This window comes from Antechinus flavipes, chromosome 6 (genome assembly GCF_016432865.1).
Source record: "Antechinus flavipes isolate AdamAnt ecotype Samford, QLD, Australia chromosome 6, AdamAnt_v2, whole genome shotgun sequence".
NCBI classification, from domain to species: domain Eukaryota; kingdom Metazoa; phylum Chordata; class Mammalia; order Dasyuromorphia; family Dasyuridae; genus Antechinus; species Antechinus flavipes.
The window spans coordinates 241,542,632-241,561,816 of NC_067403.1; the positions used below are offsets into that span (position 1 = coordinate 241,542,632).

At 40.9% G+C, this 19,185-nt stretch overlaps 1 protein-coding gene across 8 annotated transcripts in view; it reads right to left on the reverse strand.

Annotated features, from left to right (window-relative positions):
- Positions 1–8,357: 8,357 nt before the first annotated feature.
- Positions 8,358–19,185, reverse strand: part of AGBL2 (AGBL carboxypeptidase 2) — a 60,101-nt gene continuing 49,273 nt past the window's right edge. For 4 of the 8 annotated variants that reach the window (XM_051963841.1, XM_051963845.1, XM_051963844.1 and 1 more), the window contains 4 exons: positions 18,157–18,229; positions 15,453–15,668; positions 12,331–12,370; positions 8,358–9,430 (listed from right to left, as the gene is read on the reverse strand). In XM_051963841.1, the coding sequence (XP_051819801.1) occupies positions 9,157–9,430; positions 12,331–12,370; positions 15,453–15,668; positions 18,157–18,229 (603 nt within the window). In that variant the 3' untranslated portion in view covers positions 8,358–9,156. The other 4 variants (XM_051963842.1, XM_051963847.1, XM_051963848.1 and 1 more) reach the window with 4 other exon arrangements.

A 19,185-nucleotide genomic window follows, 5' to 3' on the forward strand; every position in this document is an offset into this window, starting at 1 on the left:
TCGCTGACCCGCGGAGCGCGCACGCACGCGCTCTCTCCGCCTTCCGCGAGCGGCGGCGGCGGCGCGCACGCAGGGCCCAAAGAAACGGCAGCGCCTCGCGGGCGGAAAGGAAGAGGCGAAGGCTGTGGGCGGGGCCGCGCCCGCGCCCAGGCCACGCCCCCCGGGCCTGCCCGCGCCCAGGCACTCCGCGGCGAGGCGAAACGCTACTGCGCTTGCGCGGGGCAGCCCAGGGTGTAGCGAAACCGGAGAAGGAGGAGGGGAAAGAAGAGGAGGAGGAGGAGCCGGAACCTCCGTGGCGGGAAAGTTATGCTGGCGGCTAACTGTCGGAAAGGTCGGGAGAAGCTGGTTCTTGACGGTCCCGCGGCAGCTCTCCAGCTCTCACCCTCGCAGAATCACGGAGACAGATAACAACAGCCTTTCCCCAAAACCAGTCCGCGCGTGGCGGAGGTGGGGCCTGTGTTGCTCCCATTTCACAATTGGGCAAACTGAGGGCGGAAGAGGGGCCACGGCCGGTCCTAGGTGCCAGGCCGCCTTTGTCGGGCGAAGGCCTCTGGATCTGAGGACCCCGAGCTCCGGGGGCGCCACGTGGCAGCGATCCGACCGCCGAGGCCGGGCAGTTTGGGGGCGTTGAGCTCTCAGTATGAACTCCCCCTCCTCCTCCTCCTCTAAAACCTCCTTGACCTCCACCTCCTCTAAAACCTCTTTGGCCTCCACCCCCTCCGCGGCCTCCACCCCTTCGGCGGCCTCTGCGGCCTCCACGGCCTCCTCGGTCTCCTCCTCATCGTCTTCCTCTCCCCGCTCCTCTCCCCATTCCTCCTCCTCCTCCTCCCCACCTTCTTCTTCTACCCCTCCCCCTGTCCCCACTCCCTCTCCTCCTCCCCATCCTCCTCCTCCACCAACTCCTCCTATTCCTCCTCCCTCCCCTCCTTCCCCTCCCGCTCCTCTTCCTCCTACACCCCCTTTTCCCTCTCCCCCTCTCCCTCCTCGACCCCCTCGACCCCCTCGACCCCTTCCTCCTCCCTCTCCACCTCCTCCTTTTCTTTAATAGCCCTGCATCGATCCAACCACCAGGAGGTCGTCACGGGCCGAGCGAGGAAGTGTGTGGGGGGAGACTTGATCTCGGTTCTTGGGGGCTCCCAAGGTCAGGAGTGATGAGCAGGAAGCAGAGATTCAAGTGGATGGCCTGGGAAGGTGGGAGGACCAAAGTAGCCTGAGGATGGAATATAATAAGACCTTAATATGATATATCAATGTCTTAATATAATTTATAATAGTTTCTTAGTATAAGACATGATAATGTCTAATTATGGACATTATAATATAGTCTTGATGATATAGAATAATATTCTGATATAATACAATAACATCTTAATATAACAATATGGCCATTTTAAAGTTTTCAGAGTGTTTTGCAGCGATCTCATTTGATCCTGAGAACAGTCCTGGGAGAAAGGCACCATGCACATCCTGAACAGACAAGCACTTCCTGGGGTCACACAACTAGGGGGTCAGAAGTCACCTGTGGACTTGGGGCTTCCGACTCTGGAAAGCCTGACTTTCTAGGCCATCTTAGGAGGGAACTGACCCAAACAGGCTAAATGACGACAGGTCAACTCTGAGAAACAGGTTGGGATCATCCATTTTCATAGTAACATAAAAAGGAAATAATGGAACTGAGGTTGAAAAGGAAGCTTAGGTGTGTGACCAAATATTCCAGGATCATTTATGCACCGTTGTGGGAAAGAAATATAAACCCTGATCCTACTTTTAGAGTTTAGAGCTCCCTAGAATTGGAGAGACAAGACTAAAATGCAAAAAACAGATTACATGACAATATTCCCCTCAAGAGTCCTCTGATGACCTACTGTGTGGTGAAGGTGAACCTCCGATTCCTAGCTCTGTCAGGTCCTACTGGAGAGGTTCACCACCAGGAGTTTGGCCAAGACCCTTAAAACAATTCCAGTGTTCTTCATTGTGACCTTGACTCCATCAACAAATTCCACATATTCCTCCATTAAATATATACTAAGTGCTGAGATATGGGTACAGATCCTCTTGTAAAGGTAAAATAGGACAGCTGTGGGTTATATGGCTGCATTCTAAAATGCTGACTCCATGTATTTTGCTTCTGTGGCTGACTGGTTTGAGGAAATGGATGGTAAGCAAGGTACTCTGGGGAGACAGAGTTTTGGGGAATTATCCACATAGAGATGACAGATAAAATAAAAGACATCTCTTGAAAAGGAAAAAAAAAAAAAAAACATGTCTGAGGCCTGATTTGGCCAATACATGTTGAATTGACCAGAAGAGGGAGAAAAGCCAATTAAAGCTACAAGAGAATCATTCTGACAAATATGATAACCAGGCATAGAGATGTGACCACAAGGTCCTCCTAGAAGAGAATTTTGAGATGTCATCTCTTTCAAGGTCAAGGGTCTTCTCAGAAGACAGTGAATTTTAGATCAGGGATTCTTCATCTATTTTGTGTTATTGATCCTATTGGCAGCCCCTATTCAGAATCATATATATATTTTAAAACAAATAATAGCTTTATTTTCCAAAATACATGCAAAGATAGTTTTCAACATTCCTCCTTGCAAAGCCCTGTGTTCCAAATTTTTCTCCCTCCCTAGCCAGCAAGTCATTTCTCCCTTAGACAGCAAGTAATCCCATATATGTTAAACGTGCAATTCAAAGTCATATTTTTAAAATGTAGCAAATAAAATACATAAGACTGTAGAGGTAGCTAATTATATTGAAATAGTTTCGAAATATTTTTTAAAAAGGCATAGGCCCTAGGTTAAGAACTCCTGGCTTAGAGGATAACTTAGTTCTGCTTCTTCCATTATATTATTTCAGATTGTTCAAAAGAGAAGTGTCAGGTTTTGGAGGTTTTTTCCCTGTTTTTGCCTCATCCAAGCCTAAAGGTGTCTGATTTTATTTCCTTGTCTCTCCATTTCATAGCAGACTTGGTCTTGAAATACTCTATTTTGGGCTCTATATTTCCATTCTATTGACCTATTTATCCTATATTTTATAGCCTATCTGTAATGAGGTGGATAATGTCAGTCCAAGAATGGATATCGTCAGTCACAATTCTCTGTGTAGTTCCTACCAGTAAACTATCAGCAAACAAGCTTTTTAAAAAATTTTTTTGTCTCATTTACTTTTAGCAAACAAGCTTCTAATGATCATTTTAAAAGATTGTGATGTTAATCATCAAGGTCTTTATTTTTTGCAATAGTTAATTCTTTTAAAGCTGTAAAGCATTTGCAACAAAATTACATGTCTTGAATATAGTAATTTTGCCATTTGGATGGGAGACCATATATGGCTGGAAATAGTCTTTAAGATGGTGTTTTAATTGTGCTAGGTCAAATGTTTCTAAATCATCAAGTACAGTGAGATCTTCTTATCTTTGGATTAATTTTGTGATAGATGTGGTTTGCTGTGTAAAATTATTCATGAAAGCCTGTCTCTACTCTGCTAATGTCTCCATCAAAGATTCCTCAGCTGCATGTGTCCAGTAGGTTCTTGGAAATTTGATATAGATAGGAAAGAAGGCATTTAGATTGGTAGCTGATTTTTTTCAGTGCCTTTTCTTTCCTTCCTCTCTTTCTCTCTCCTTCCTTCCTTCTTCCTTCCTTCCCTTACTTCCTTTCATCAGTAATGTTTAAGAATCTTTTTTTCTATGCTTCAATTACCTACCCTTCCGGATAGCTGTGAATTGATCTTTCAGCACTCTCAAAAGTGTCATTTCACGATCTCAAGGTTTTAAAAGCCTTAGTTTTAATATGTCTGATTTCCCCAACTATGTTTTTTCTAGTAACATAACTACTTTAGGAACATATTTGGAACTGTGATGTCAAGAGTCCAAGGGTAGTGACTCTGCTGTCCATGATAATGACAGTTTGTTATCAAAACTTTGCAGATCTTTTACATTTTTTTCCCCTGTTGACTTTCCATTTTCATCTTTAAATGCTCTTGGGATAAATTGTGATCTTTTTTGGAAAGTTGGATCAGCTTCTGAGTGTTCTTTAAAATAATTTTACTTTTTCTAGCCTTTTTTTTTTTTCCCAACAGAGAGGGGATATTTATTGCAAGTGATCTTTCCTCATCCTTTTCTATTAGATTTTACAAATGAATTTGTAGCTTAAGCTAGTGTTAACCTTCAGCTACTAAGTCTCTTTTTTTGGCAAGTAAATTGTTGACTGGGATGTTTTTAAAGGATCTTTTATACCTCTTATTATAGAAGTGAATTTATATCAACTAAATTTCTATATTAGATTGTTATGGTTTGGGTTTATATCGTTTTTCTATCTAGTACCCACTTTTTGTTATCAGTAATTTGTTTGAATATGACACGATTGAATTTGTTTTGTACCATTTTCTTTTTTCTCATTTTTCTTTTTCTTGCTTTGTAATAATTTTGATGTTTGCTCTGATAATGGTGGTCTAATTATATTCACATAGTTCATTCAGGTAGGACTTATATATCAATAATACAATTTCCTGTCCATTAAAATTCAATCAATTTCATTTTCTTGGACCTTCTTAGGTGCTTACCATACATGTCAGGTTTTTATTGTTTTATTTTCTTTTTTTTAAGTTTTTAATGTTTATTTTTATAAGATTTTGATTTCCAATTTTTTTCTTCCTCTCTCCCTTCTTTCCTCCCCTTTCTAAGACAGCAAATCATTTTACATATTATTTATCTATATATATAGGTTATACATATACAGTCATATTAAACATATATCCACCTTCATCATGTTATGAAAGAAGAATCAGAACAAAAGGGAAAAATCATAAGAAAGAAAAAGTGATGATAATATACTTGGATCTGCATTTAGACTCTTTAGTTCTTTCTCTGGCTGTGGATGGCATTTTCCATCGTGGGTCTTTTGGTGTTGTCCCAAATCACTGTATTGCTGTCTTATTGCTTATTTTCTTAAAGTATTTATGATCTGTAGGTGTGAGGCTCTTGAATAGTTTAATCCTTTTTGACTAATCTCATTCTTATTTCCTGATCGGTTTTCCCATATACATTCTTACCTATATCTGTCTTTGAATTGAAATGACTGAATATTAAAGCATATATTGATTTGATTGGGGGAAGGGAAACTTGTGATACAGGAACCACCTGCCAGTGGCTGCTGGAGGTCTAACTCAGATCTGTAGAATGGATGTGAGAGGATTATGATGATGATACAAGGAGACTGAGAGGTGTCCTAGGCAGTTTCGTTATCTGACTTCTCTCTTCTTCTTTCTTGCCTCCAATTTATTTCATTCCTAGTCCACAAGAAACATCTCTGTTAGTAAAGGCTGCTTTGCAACTCCTTCAAGTGTTATGATTCATAGTTGTGGAAGTTCTGGGAGAACTCATCTGCTCCCTCACTTAGGCATGGTCCTTAACAGGAAACTTAGTGAATTCTATTAGAATTTCTGTACCATTTGAAGACACTGACACATCAATTGTATTTTTTTGTTTGTTTGGTTGAGGCAATTGGAGTTAAGTGACTTGCTAGGATCACACAGCTAGGAAGTGTTAAGTGTCTGAGGTCACATTTGAACTCAGGTCCTCCTGACTTCAGGGCTGGTGCTCTATCCACTGCACCACCTAGCTGTCCTTGCAGTTATTTTTTTTTATGGTGGTCTTTTTGCAAAAATTTATTTAACATATGCAGTAAGATGACACAATGTCCCATGAAGTGATATCTTACTGCCTTTGGGTGCAGAATAAAACCAGCTTTTCCAGTTTCCTTGTCTACCTCTCTAAGGAGAATCTGTGAACCACTCTCCCATTTAATTATAATTTATTGTTTTGTGTACAGTGAGAATATGAAGATTGACATGCTAACTTCCTCCAGTAATATGTCCACTTGGTCATTAGTTTTCTGTTCTCTCATTTAGAGTAACAATAGCCAAGTTACAGATCTGTAGGTCTAAAATCTATGATTCTGGATCCGACCCTTTTCATTATCTGCTACCATTACAAGAAATGGAAAAGGGGGGGCTTTCTGGAACAAGGGCAATTAAAGTATGGTGTGTGTGTGTGTGTGTGTGTGTGTGTGTGTGTGTGGTGCTTGCCATGGCCAATCCATTGCCAGTCATTTACAATCGTTTATTAAATGGTTAACTCTGTCCTAACACTGGGTTAAGTGCTGTGGATATAGTGAAGGTCAAAACACTCTTATTGTTCTCAAGGGAACTGACATTCTAATGGAGGAGACAACTGTGATATTTAGGAACATGACATATAGAATAGGGAATTTCAAGGCAAAAGGCAAGAGCAGTATCAAAGAAGCCTTCTGCAGAAGTCTTGAAGGAAGTCAGGGAAGTGAAGATAGCAGATTGGGGAGGGGGGCGCAGAGCCTAGCAGCCTGAGGATCAGTGAGGGCAAAAGGGGTCCAGCCTCTTAGTTGTAAATCCTCTTGGTACTTAGCTACCAGGCTGGTCCTTGGAAAGCAGATGCCAGCTGTTGCTAAGACCATTCTTGATAACTTTCCAGGGTGGCAGAACCTGCCAAAGTTTGGGAGAACTCAGGGTCACAAGTCCCATGCCATAGTGGGACTTTATGGTAAGTAAACTGCTATTACAAAAATATTTTCCCAGCAGTCTTTTCTGAAAAACACAAAAACACTTTTGTTCCCGGCACTGTACGTACCATGTAACATTATGACATGATAGAATCTCACTGGTGACCTGGATTTACAACATTGTTCCCTCATTTCTGTAATGTACTCCCCCCTCATATAGGACTTTCTGAATCCGTTCATCAGAATTCAGCTCAGACACTCCCCTGTGTCTTGCCTAATTTCCCCAGCTGAATATGATCTCGAGTAGTCCCAGAACATTTTGGACTTCTCTTTTGCCTTCATCCCATTCTATCTTTATTATATCCTTCTCTGCAAATTTGGCGGATCCCTACTCTTCTTCCTGGAGAATTTTAAGCTCTTAAAGGACATAGACCTTATCATCTATTTGACTTTTATTTTTAATCTCTTTGACTTTTGACATCTTTGTATCCTCAGGGCCCACCACAGTGCTTTCTATGTTTAATATCTGTTGAATTTAATTCTTGACAGAAATTGACTTTTAACTTATGTCCTAAACTTGTGTCCTACAAATTGTGTTATTTGTTCTGAAGTGAAGCAGTAAAAGGACATTACTGTGCCACTTTTTTGAAAATTGAAATCCACCATCTTGGGGCATTCAGAAGGCAATCTGACATAGTCTGCTATTGAAAAAAAATTTTTTTAGCAAGTTTCTCTGATAAAGACCTCCTCAAATATAGGGAGAATGAATCAAATTTATAAGAATACAGTTCCATTCCCCAGTTGATAAATGGTCAAAGGATATGAACAGGCAGTTTTCAGAACAAATCAAAGCTAACTATAGTCATATTAAAAAAAAAAAAAAAACTTTGATTAAAGAAATGCAAATTAAGACAACTGTGGTAGTACCTCATACCTGTCAGATTGGCTTAAATATCAGAAAAAGAAAATGACAAAAATTGGGTCACTAAGGCAGACTACTGCCCATGGTGGTGTGACTAATTAAAGCTGTGCCCAAAGGGCAATCAAACTCTGCATTCCCTGGCTCTAGCAATACTACTGTGTCCATCTAGTGCCTATACGTGTGTGTATGTAGACATCTATATGTAGACAAATTGCCTCTTCAAGGAAGTATGGGAGGTAAGAAAATTTGGAACTCAAAAAAGTTTTACAAAATGAATATTTAAACTTTTTTATATGTAATTGAGAATTTTCAAAATTTCATCCTTTCTCCCTTTTTTCACTTTGTTTTGCTTTTACTTTCTCTTCTCTTCTACCCTTTGCTCTTTTCATTTTATCTTTTTTCTCTTCCTCTCATCTTCCCATCTCTCCAAGTCTTAGTTTTCCCATTCCCTTCCTTTCAAACTGGTAACTGGAGGTAATAAGAGAGGAGCCAAGCCTTTCTCCAAATCATTCTTAAGTGATCCATAAATACTGTGGGTAATGATGATACCAAGCCACACTTTGGTAACTTAAGTGGCTAAATTTTCCATAATGCCTCCTTACAATTTGCTAGCTTTGTTAACTTATTTGGGGCACTAGGATGAACAATGGATAGAGTGCCCGACCTAGCCTCAAACACTATAGCTGTGTGACCCTTGGCATTTAACCATGTTTCTCTCAGTTTTGTCATCTGTAAAATGAGCTGGAGAAGGAAATGGCAAACTACTCTTTGCCAAGAAAATCCCAAATGGAGTCATGACGAATTAGAACTGAACACAAAAATTAATGTTATATAGTCCTTAGTACATTTCAGTGCTTCATATTAAATTGGCATTAAATAAGTTAACAAAAACAGTATTTAGAAGCAAAACAGGACTTTATTAAAGAAAAAGGACAGAGATGGCTTACTGCCCTAAAGAATCAACTGCATGTAATGGGTAAATGCAGTGTGATAAGAAAAATACATTTCCTGGGGGAAACAGTGTTTGTCAAAAATACAAATGATGGATCATCAAATGGAAATGACTTTCTTGGTCGTCTTCAAGCAGAATTTGTGGTGGGAATTGGATTTGCTTGGAAATACAGAGAACAGCAAGGGTTAATGTGGAGTCAAAGTTGTGACATCAGATTCCACTTTCAAAAGATCCTCATGTTTGCTTAGTTGGAAAGATGAAGGTCCTCATGAAGGCTCTTGAGAAAAGTCCTGTGCCCCAAACCCTCACATTGGGGGAAAAGACACAGACATTGGAGATGAGAATGTTATGAAAAATAGAGGAAAAAAAAGCAAAACACAAAATTAAGTGACATTTGTTTGGATCAATCCTAGAGATTCTTGAGAAGTCTCTTCCCCATCCTGCCGCCTTCTCCACCTAGAATCTTGAGTTTCAGAAAAATTCCAGCATTAGAGAAGATTACAAATTGGATCCTTTTTGCTTTACGTTAGCCTGGTATCAAGTGAGAGAAGTTGCCTGTGATTTTTCATTTTGAGTTTGTCGAAGCAGCAGTGATGGCAAGTCAAATTTGCCTTACTCTTTCTATCCTTTGTAACTTGCCTTGCCGGTGTTTGTTAGCTTGTGGACTGAAGCATTCCTTCAGAGGACATCCTTTTGCCGTGCCGTGCCGTCAGTGAGAGTCTTAATTCTGAGAAGTTAGACTCTTATGAGAAGTTAACGATATTCAAGGAATTCATTGTCCTTTTGAATTCTTTTTTGGATATCAGTGAAGGTTTGAAGCCATGTTTTCTTTTTGCTTTAAGTTTTCCCCTTTCTCCAAGAAGACTGTGCTGATCTTTCTTGGTCAGGTTAGGTCTTCCAGGAAGTTTCCATTTGTTTTTGTTCCGTTTCCTTTTTACAGGGAGCTTAGGGGTCAGAGAGAAAGTTTTGTCCAGCAGCATGGACATCGACGTGACTTTTGGAATCCAGCACAGCGACCTGAAAAAGGCATAAAAAATTGTCTTTCAGCCTTACTGGGCTCATTTTCACTGTAGCTATCCCATCTCCCATATAACATCGAGGCCCCTTCCAAACCTGCCTTTTCATAAGGGTGAGAGGTGGGAATGGGGAGAGCTTTATCTTGAAAGAAATGCTGGCCTTCACACTTGAAACCACATTAAGACTCTTTATAAGACTTCCCTTTCTCCACCTCCTCTCCTAGGAGACTACTCTCAGAAACCTCAGACTAATCTGATTTGGGCATGTTAACTTTGTTGCCTGCACAGAATTTTATCAGTATTTAGAACCAGAAAGGACCTTAGACTTGGCCTAACCTAATCCCCTCGTTTTGTAGAGGAATAAATTGAGACTCAAGTGAGGTAAAACATCAGACCACAGATTCAATGCTCTTTCCAGTGGACAAGTAGTTCCCTTGTTTCTTATGAGATCCTACTTGATAGGAACTTTTCAGCAGATTTCTAAAGATTAGAATAGAAATGAAATTGCCTCTGCTAAGAAGGAGCTCCACATGATCATCAGGCTTCCATATTGTGAAAAAGTTGGATAAATCCACATTAACTGATTGAAAAGTTTAAGTTCTGAGGAGCTACTTGTAAATTTTCCCCAGTCTTATGGTTAAGAGGTTGCTGAACAGAGCCTCGAAAAGAATGCTCTCTTCCTTGCTCAGATTATTAAAATGAGGGGTGATGGAGGGGCGGCTCCAACAACTGAGAGATCAGCAAGACCCTAGCCAGTATCAACCCATTGAAAATGCCTGAATTAAGAGTCGACCATATGAAACCACAGCCAACTGTTGGGTGCTATTAGTAAATAATAGGTTGAACAATCTACAAGTAGGTACCCCTGGAGTAAGGCGTGAATCATTTATTACTGAAAGCCTTTGGGTGGCATGCCATCCAAGCATGGATGTATGGCATCAATCTCCAGGAAAAGGGCAAATCTACATGGTGTAACTAAAGTAACAATGTCTGCTGTTCCCAAGTCTGGGCTGTAATCCTTTCAATGGAAGTAGCAAGGAACCTGGGCTGTAAGAAGAGAAGGTTGGGGTTAGGGTTCAAGTCATACATTTCCCCTATTCAGAACACTGGGATTTGGAGCAGGAAAATGGATCCTTGATCACCTATCAAGCCTTCTAAACTGAAGGCCATGGAAGTAGAGAACTTGGGAAGATAATCTCTTGGAAACGGTTTTGTTAACAGGTGTAACAAAAGGCTAGGGCTGTTGGTGTCAGATTGGGTTACTTTAAATGAGGAATCTAAGATCCATAAAAAAAAAATTCTTGAAGGAAAATTCCAGAAATGACAAAAACCCTGAGGGTCTAGGAAGGAGAGCCCCAAACACCATAATTTTCTTGAAATTAGAAAAAATTTTTGAAGGATAGAAAATTTAATCCTTGAGCACATTAAAGGTTATGGGATTAAGATGTATGAGTGAGTGCCATGCTAAGAACACTAATAGATCAGAAAGGGCTTCTGGAATAAAATTAGCATAGGACCAATGGGGAGTTAACACTAGGTGGTTTTATATTCTTAAAACTCCAGGACCCAGGGGCTCCATGAGCCAAGTTTTCCATCTCTGTTACTGGAAGACAAAAGCTTCCTACAAATTTTTTAAAATGGCGGGAGGAGAAGCTTCTAATGGACTAGTCTCCCACTGAAAAATGGTATAGGTCCACTTGGTACAGACTATGCTAAAGGGCACAAATAGCAAAGATGCTTTTTCCCATTTACAACTGAGAAAAAAAGCATCCGGGTGGAAAATGATTTGTTCAACTGTTGACTAGATTGGTAAAGGAACCAAGACTTGGAAGAAGGGAGAGCTGGTTCCATGGTGATGTCTTTTCGTATATTTTATATGGAATAATGCAGTGCTAGCCCAAGCAAACAACTTGCATATGAGGTTTTGGAGAGGGATAATATCCATTCTTAAATCACACAGACTTCTGGATTCTTGATTCTGGAGTTGTGAATTTGTATAGTAAGTCCCAGGTGAGGGAGAATATAGGTTCTAAAGAATTTTGGAAACACAGTCATCACAAAATAGCTATAATTTATTGGCTGTCAATACAGAAAATAGTAATTTCCCCCCACAACCCACTACATATGTATATAAACATTTTACTCAACTGCCAGTAATTTGCCTCATTAGGATTTATATTCTAACACAATAATGCCTAATTGCTGCAAGTACTGTCTCCTTCCTGCCACATAGACATTTTCATGATCCACCATTCAGTTTCCTGTCATCTTTAAGTCTCTGGTTAGCATCACATGTTCAGCATCACAAGCTCAGCTGCTGGTGCCCACTGTGGTTTTCCCTGTCATATGGATGATATTTGCATTACTGGATCATGCAGGAAAATCCTGAGGCTTGGATGCTGTGGGTTGCAATCCAGTATAATAGTTATTAACCAGCAGAGAGTAATTAGTACCCAGTATTTTAACAGTTTTTTATAATCTCATAAAAGGATATATTGTTAACTAATGGTGGTAATTGATGCTTTTCTTCTATATGGTATTTCATATTTTTAAAAGCACTTTCATGTGCATTTTTGAAATTAATCCTACCATATGAGGTAATAGATAGGGCAGGTACTCTTCTCTATATTAAGAGTTAGGTAAAATAGCTACTTTTCAGCGGGGTGGTGACTAGAGCCTTTGTCTCCTGCCATAGTGCCTTTCCACTGTGTCACTAAGATCGAGAGCAATATTTGGCATATTTTTTTCAACTGACCAGAAGTTAAATGACACTTGCTCTCTCACATGGTAGACATGATAATGTTCAATGGAATTATGGGAGATTACTTGGGCTAGCTATGGGCAATAATTACTACTAGTATGAGTGCAAGTTTAATCTTCTCACGTATATCTCTGTAGTACCTGGGTGTTATAGATGAAGTTTGTGATGGTATCCACTTCCCTGGATGGAGTTGAAGAAAGGAGACAGATTTGATTAACATGGAGAAACAAACCAAAACTTCGCATTGCCTCTTCTATAAAATACAGTGCACCGTATGCTCCCAGATCCTTTGGACTAGACTTGTGATAGGTGAGAAATAAGCTTCTTCCAATGATGAACATCATAATAGGTTGAAAGAAAAATCTTTTAGTCTTAGGCCTGTCCTTTTGGCACCGTTCCAAAAGAGCAATTTATTCCTTGCCACAGTACTTAACTCTACAGTACTAGACATATGGTAGATGTTCAATTGGTGTTTCGTTCACTAAACCATTGTTCACCTCATATATACTGGGCACTGGTTGGGAGAATGGGGAAAAGGAATAAAATTATTAGGAAATAGTTGCTATCCTGAGGGAGGTTACAATGAAAGTCATCTCAGGATTCTAGTCTCTGCCCACTTTTTTTAGAGGATGGCTACTTAAATCTTCCGCTTTTTTTTTAGCTTAAAGATTAGCAATAGGGCTCACATATCTCTACATGTTGCACCTTAGTATATGGAAGAGAGAATTTGAGCTCATTAATTTGATATCCTGGAACCAATTTATTTCCTGCATTTGTAATAGGGGTTCTAGTGAAGAATGGCAGTGTATTTGACAAAAAATGCCCTTGGTGCGCTAGGCACTGAAATATTCCAGGGTTGGAAGGGGAGGAGAAAGAAGCTTTTAAATGGGCAGAAGACCAAATCTAGCTTTTTGGAGATTCCTTGAGAACTCTCTTTTTATTATGATGGACCAAACCATAGTCCTCACTGGTTGTAGAGCTGGAAGGAGCCTTAGAGATCTTGTCCAACCCCTCATTTTAGAGAGGAGGAAGCATCCAAAAAAGTGAAGGGCCTTGTCTTCAGTCGCACAATTAGGAAGCAAGCAGAGCTGGAATTAAAACGGAGGCCTCTCCTGAAGCTCTGAGGGCCTGCTATAGACCTTGTAGGGAATACTTCCACGTGATTAGCCCCTCTTCCAATTATATATGCTATGAAATGGCAAATGATACTTCCTTTCACTGTCGATGTTATCTTGTGCTTACAGGTAAAAATAAGGATGCTCGAAGATATCAGCCTAAAGAAGACAGTGCACTGCTGGGAAAGCATGGAGCAAGGATGATTAAGGGCATGAAGTTTGAACCAAGCCAAGAGGTAACTAAAATCAGTTGGAAAAAAAAGAAACTTGAGGTTATTAGCAGCATTTCTAGTCAAGGGAACTAGAAAATAGCTTGAGTTAGCTAATATAAACTGAACATGACCTTTGTGAGTCTGGGAAAGAGCTTTCTGGTCAGAGAACTGAGGGATTAAGATGCAGCCGGGCCAGATGGCTGGGGAGAAAGGAATTCTGACCCGACCTTGGGATTTACTCAGAAAAGCACTTGTTTCCCTTAAGAACCAAGAGTTGAGATTTAAGAGGAAGGCAGACATACTCGGTGTCAAGCACCGCATCGGCCTGGACTCGAATGGTTTCATGGCTGGAGAAGACAGGGTTCTGAGGGGTACTATTGCCACAAAATCCCAGACACATGTCATAAACGACCTCACCTCTTGTACATAGGAGTTCATGAAAAGACTGTTCTAGACACATTTCCCTTCTAAAATATTAACTCTGCAAGTAGATGTCGAGGGAAAAAAAGGCAGAGAAGCCTGGTCTGGACGGCCAGTGAGTACATAAGGAAGCTCTAGGGAAATAAGTGGGGTTGCCCGGGCTGGTGCCAAAGGGGGTACCATCGGGGCTGTGTGTGCCTGTGTGTCCTGGCCAGCCCTGGCTGCCTAGAGGGGGAGTGTGAGAGGGGAGCTACAGAGAAGAAGTCGGGGACCTTAGGCCCTAAACAGCCAATACGGCTTCTCCGTTTCAGGGTCACTACCGAGGGAGATATCCTCATCTGCACTGGGTGAGGGAACGGTTCACCTCTGCTTTTTCCCCTTAACCCAACCTTGGTCCCTCTCCTTCCCTCCTGACAATGGGAGGAAGCCCTCACAAGTTGAGGGTAGTGAAGGAACCTCTATGTCGATTGCTTTCCTTCCTTCCCAGTTCTCTCTTCCTCCCCCCCAAAAAATCTTGTGGTTTTTTTGTTTTTGTTATTTTGCTGAGGCAAGTGGGGTTAAGTGACTTGGCCAGGGTCACACAGCTAGGAAGTGTTAAGTGTCTGAGGCCAGGATTTCCCCCTTGTAGAAACGAAGTATTCTGTTAGCTACTATAGTCTGTAGGCCAAAGCATAACCTAAGCTGTAAATAAATCCCCTTTTCTTTCAGATACCCTGAACAGAAATGCTCTTGTTTTCCAAAAATATCAGGTGACTGGTTAAGAATATTCCATTTCTCAAAATACAGAAGGATAAGTCTATCTAGGTTAATCTATGCCCTTTCACCCCAGAATTTACAAGTGCAGTCAGTATAGTTTAAACCAAAAAGTTTTATAGAACTAAAATTATCTTCAGAAACACCGACCTAGTTCAGTAGTCTCATGTGACAAACTAGGAAACCGGCACCGAGGGAGGTGATTAGTGCCCGTTCTTACAAATAAAGCAGACAGGGGAGCCACGGATTTGTAGCTTAGCATCCAGTCCAAGTGAGGCTCTGAGGGCTCGGCCACACTCACAAAACTATTAATAGGAGCAGCATTCTGAGGACCAGGGTCTTCCCCAGTCCCAGTTCCCAAGGCCAATCACTCATATCTCCACTGCCTCTCAAGGGCCAAGGCCAGCAGACAGAAGCATCCACCGTCCTTAACTAGAGACTGGCCAACCCTCTTTGAGCAGACCAGGAGGTCTGTGGGCGGGCATCTTGTTTCTCCCTGTCCTTCTCCCTTTAGGGTCCCCATCCTGGGAGAGTGGGTGTGGGGGGGGTGCTCAGATCCCTGCAGCTGCTCTTGATGGACAACTCATGTGTTATTTAGAGTCCGAGGAAGCTGCCCGAGGCCACAGAGATGAAGGAACTTATGGTCCCCGATGCCTCGGCCAGCATATGGCAAAGCGGAGTCCTGGGGCCAAAGCTTGCCGATCCCAAGGTTGGCCCTTGGTCTGCTACGGCACAAGCTCCCTCGTCCTGTGATATAATTACCTTGCTGAATCAGATTACGCAAAGCCGCCTGTTTCTCACAGCCCTCCTGGCTCAGCTGCAGAAAGACTGGAGGCGAGTACTGCTTAATTGCTACAGGAGTCTTGCTTCTTTCTGGAGGCACTGACGTGACGAGTGCCAGCTGATGATGGTTGATGTCTTGCTTCGTTAACAGACAGTTTTGGTACCTGCATACCTTTTCCTTCCACGGATATGCTACTAAGAAACAAACAGAAACGTCACCTGTACCACCGGCTGCTGATCGGGAACAAAGCCCGGGACAGGTCAGAGAACGGCGGCTCTCACACAAGGCCAGTCTTTTGTACAAAGAAAACTGGAGTGTCCTTGGAGACAAGAAAACCATACTCTGAGGGGATGTGAGAAGCCTACGAAATTCGCTCACTGTAATAATACAAGTCCTTCTCAGCTTCCCAACCAAACTTTCTGAGCACACAGTGAAAGGCACTGTGACCTGGGCATTCCAGAGCAGATGGACATCTAGCAGCACCCCATGACTGAAAACCCCTTTTTATAAAAAAGGCAAAATCTAGTTGGAAAAAAAAGACAAAACTTTTGTTCTCTCTAAGACTATATCTAAATCAATCAGACCACTACGTCTAAAATTCCGATCAAAAGGGTTTTCTCACTTTACACACACACACACACACATATGTATATTTAAGTCTTCAGACCAACTTTTCTGAAAATTGGGGTTCACAGATGGTGGGTAGGGCCATGTGGTCCAAACAGTGAAGCTTCTGCTATTGGTGTTCCCTTGAGATTCAGAATAAAGACATGGATTTTCCAACCCTTTCTTAAAAAAATAATTTTTTTTATTAAAAGTGAACTTAAAACTTAATATTAGATTTAATGATGGTATACATGGAACAAGACTTGCGGGTACAATTTAGCACCTTTCATTCACTCGTGCATATTCTGTTCATTCCTAAATAGAAACAAAAGTCCAAGGTACAGTTTGGCCCTTTTTTCCCTTTTCTCCTTCTATGAACTTGAATATATTTCTTCACTTCTCTAGGTCTCAGTTTTCTCATCAGTAAATGAGGGGATCATCCTCATCCCCTTAAGAGTACATATGCAGTGTAGCATGGGGACTACTGGAGTTGTGTAGGCTCACTGAAGGAAGGATCTTGGAGACAAGACGAGTTTACATCTCTTTTTACTCAATTAGAATAAGCAACCATTTTCTTCACCTTCACTTTATCCTGTCTCCTGATCAATAAGCATCAAAAAATAACAGTTGATAATGACTTGTACTGTGCTCATTTCCCATCAGTTTTCCTTTAAATAAGATTAAAAAAAAAACAAGCAAAGTTATAGCTCTTTCCTTAGGCCAAAATACAAAGAACATATTTTCTTATTGACTATCTTTGTCTTTTTAAAAGAAGTAACAGTTGGCAGCTTTCCTAAAAGGGTAGTATGGCTTGACATGGCCATTCAGTGATCCTTCAGCAAGTCTAGTCCAGTTTCCTTTCCATTTTAACAAACTTCATCTAAAAGTTTCTTAGTCCTGACAGAATCTGGGAGCAAGCAGTCTGGGAAACCACTGTTGTTGCTCTGGCAGCCCTTGGGGCTCTCCATCCTTTGTTCCAAGAACTGAACAAGTTTTTTCTTGTATTTGGATGGCCACCCACCTCTAACCACTAGCCAACCAGTCAGTAGTAGGGGAGGAGAGAGAAAGGGGGAAAGAGAGAGGACAGAGAGATTGAGCAAGAAGAATGAGACAAGGAATTACACAAGGCTCAACAGATGTGGTAGGAAAAGAAGGCAAACAAACTAAACTTGGAAGAAGATTCAGAGGTCAGTGGTCATTTCTTACTCTGATTTTGGTGGTACTGTTTAACTCTGTATGATTGCGCTTGGAATACTTGAGAGGATATGCTCAAATGAAAAGAATTTAACCTTTTCAATAGGAATGTTACACAACAGGTAAAATATAAGTTTAAATAAATAGGAAATTACAAATTTATGGTGTCAACTACTAGGTTAGGGAAGGGGTAAGCTGAATGTAGAATTTTAAGTAGGTCATAAAAACAATATTTTCCAGCATAATAGAAGGAAGGTTAAAGTATGAATAGTATATGAGTTACTCATGGTATTTGAGTTGTTTATTCTGTTTAAATGTCTACCTTGCTTTAAGCAAACTTGCACAAGATGATTTGACCTATGAAAAAGAAGAACCTAGAAAGTGGGGTGATTAGTAACTAGAGAGGAGGATTTATCTTAGGATTCTTGTAAATAGCATACTTTCCAAATACATATGACTTGATGATACACAAAAATTTGATTTATAGGGAATGATATATTACATAAAGTGAGGTAGACTTCTAATAGGAGTTCAGTAAACATGTATTTCAATTCCCAAGAAGGAAATTTTTAGGTACCTCATGGTCACATTTAGTTTGATGGAAAATAATCCATAAGCTATAATGCTGGGAAATATAGAGATGGATTAAAAACACAAATACAATCAATATAGAATAAATTCACTGTGGTACACAAGCATAATTCCTCCCAGGTTACATAATGTATCCCAAACCATCTACCATAAAACACCAATGGGGTAATATAATGCACAGCATCAGAGTTCTGTGGATATAAGTATGTGAAAGGAGTTCTGGGACAGAAAGAAGAATTGAGATGTCTTTTTTTGTGAGGTATCTGTTCTCAGACCCGATTTGCTCCATACCTGAAGCGACTTCATGAGTGCTGGTTGGGCCCTTCTTCCGAGGTTCTGGAATTTTAAAACCTGGTTTCTTGCTCTAGGTAAATAAAATAATTGAAAACGGAATTCACTTCACATCGAAATCCTTCCCTGTCAGTGCTGCTTTCCCTCCCAGATTTCTCTTTAGCATGGACTGAACGTCTCCTTCCCAAGATCCCTTTGAATCACAGGGATCAGTAGCCCTTGTTAGTCTGTGCCCCCAGAGCCTAGTAGTAATTCACATGTAGTAGGTTCTTAATTGATAACATCTCAATTAAACTCAAATAAATGCAGCACCTTACACCTAGAGCTAGAAGGGGTTGCCATCTAGTTACTGAGAAGCATTTGCATTTTTCTCAAATATTTGCTATTCAATATACTTTGCAAGGTGTCTTAAACCTTAGGCCTCCCAGACAAAAGGCACCTCAAGGATGGGCACAGGGAAATGGCACAATCTTATTGACAAGGATCTGGGACGACGGGCCTGAGGCAACAGAATTTAAAGCTAGACTCTTAAAAACTGGCTGTAGAAATGACAGCAAAGAGAAGAAGAAGAATTTTAACCTGGGGAAAGAAAGGAGTCACCCCTTATTTTTTCATGAAAGTTTTGAGTAAAGGCCCAAATAACTCTTAGGGTGTCATAGTTAGAAGTCAGAATAGTGAAAGCATGATAAATGTGGCAATATGTTTGGAAAAACTGTACATGTGTAACCTATATTGGATTATTTGTGATCTAGGGAGGGGGAAGGTGAGAAGGGAGAAAAACTTGGAACACAAGGTTTTGTAGCGATGAATGTTGAAAACTATCTTTGCATGTATTTGGAAAAATAAAAAGCTATTTTTTAAAAAAGGAATAATGTTAGAAAAGCCTTAGGAAGGCCAATCTCCGCAGTGGCTGTGGGCCATCCATCTGTGCATCCACACAGGGCCTGACAAGGCTTGGACCCACTGGCTGCTGTTTATATCTGTGTGAAAAGCACTGTCCTCATGGGGCTGTGATGAACAGCATGAGTT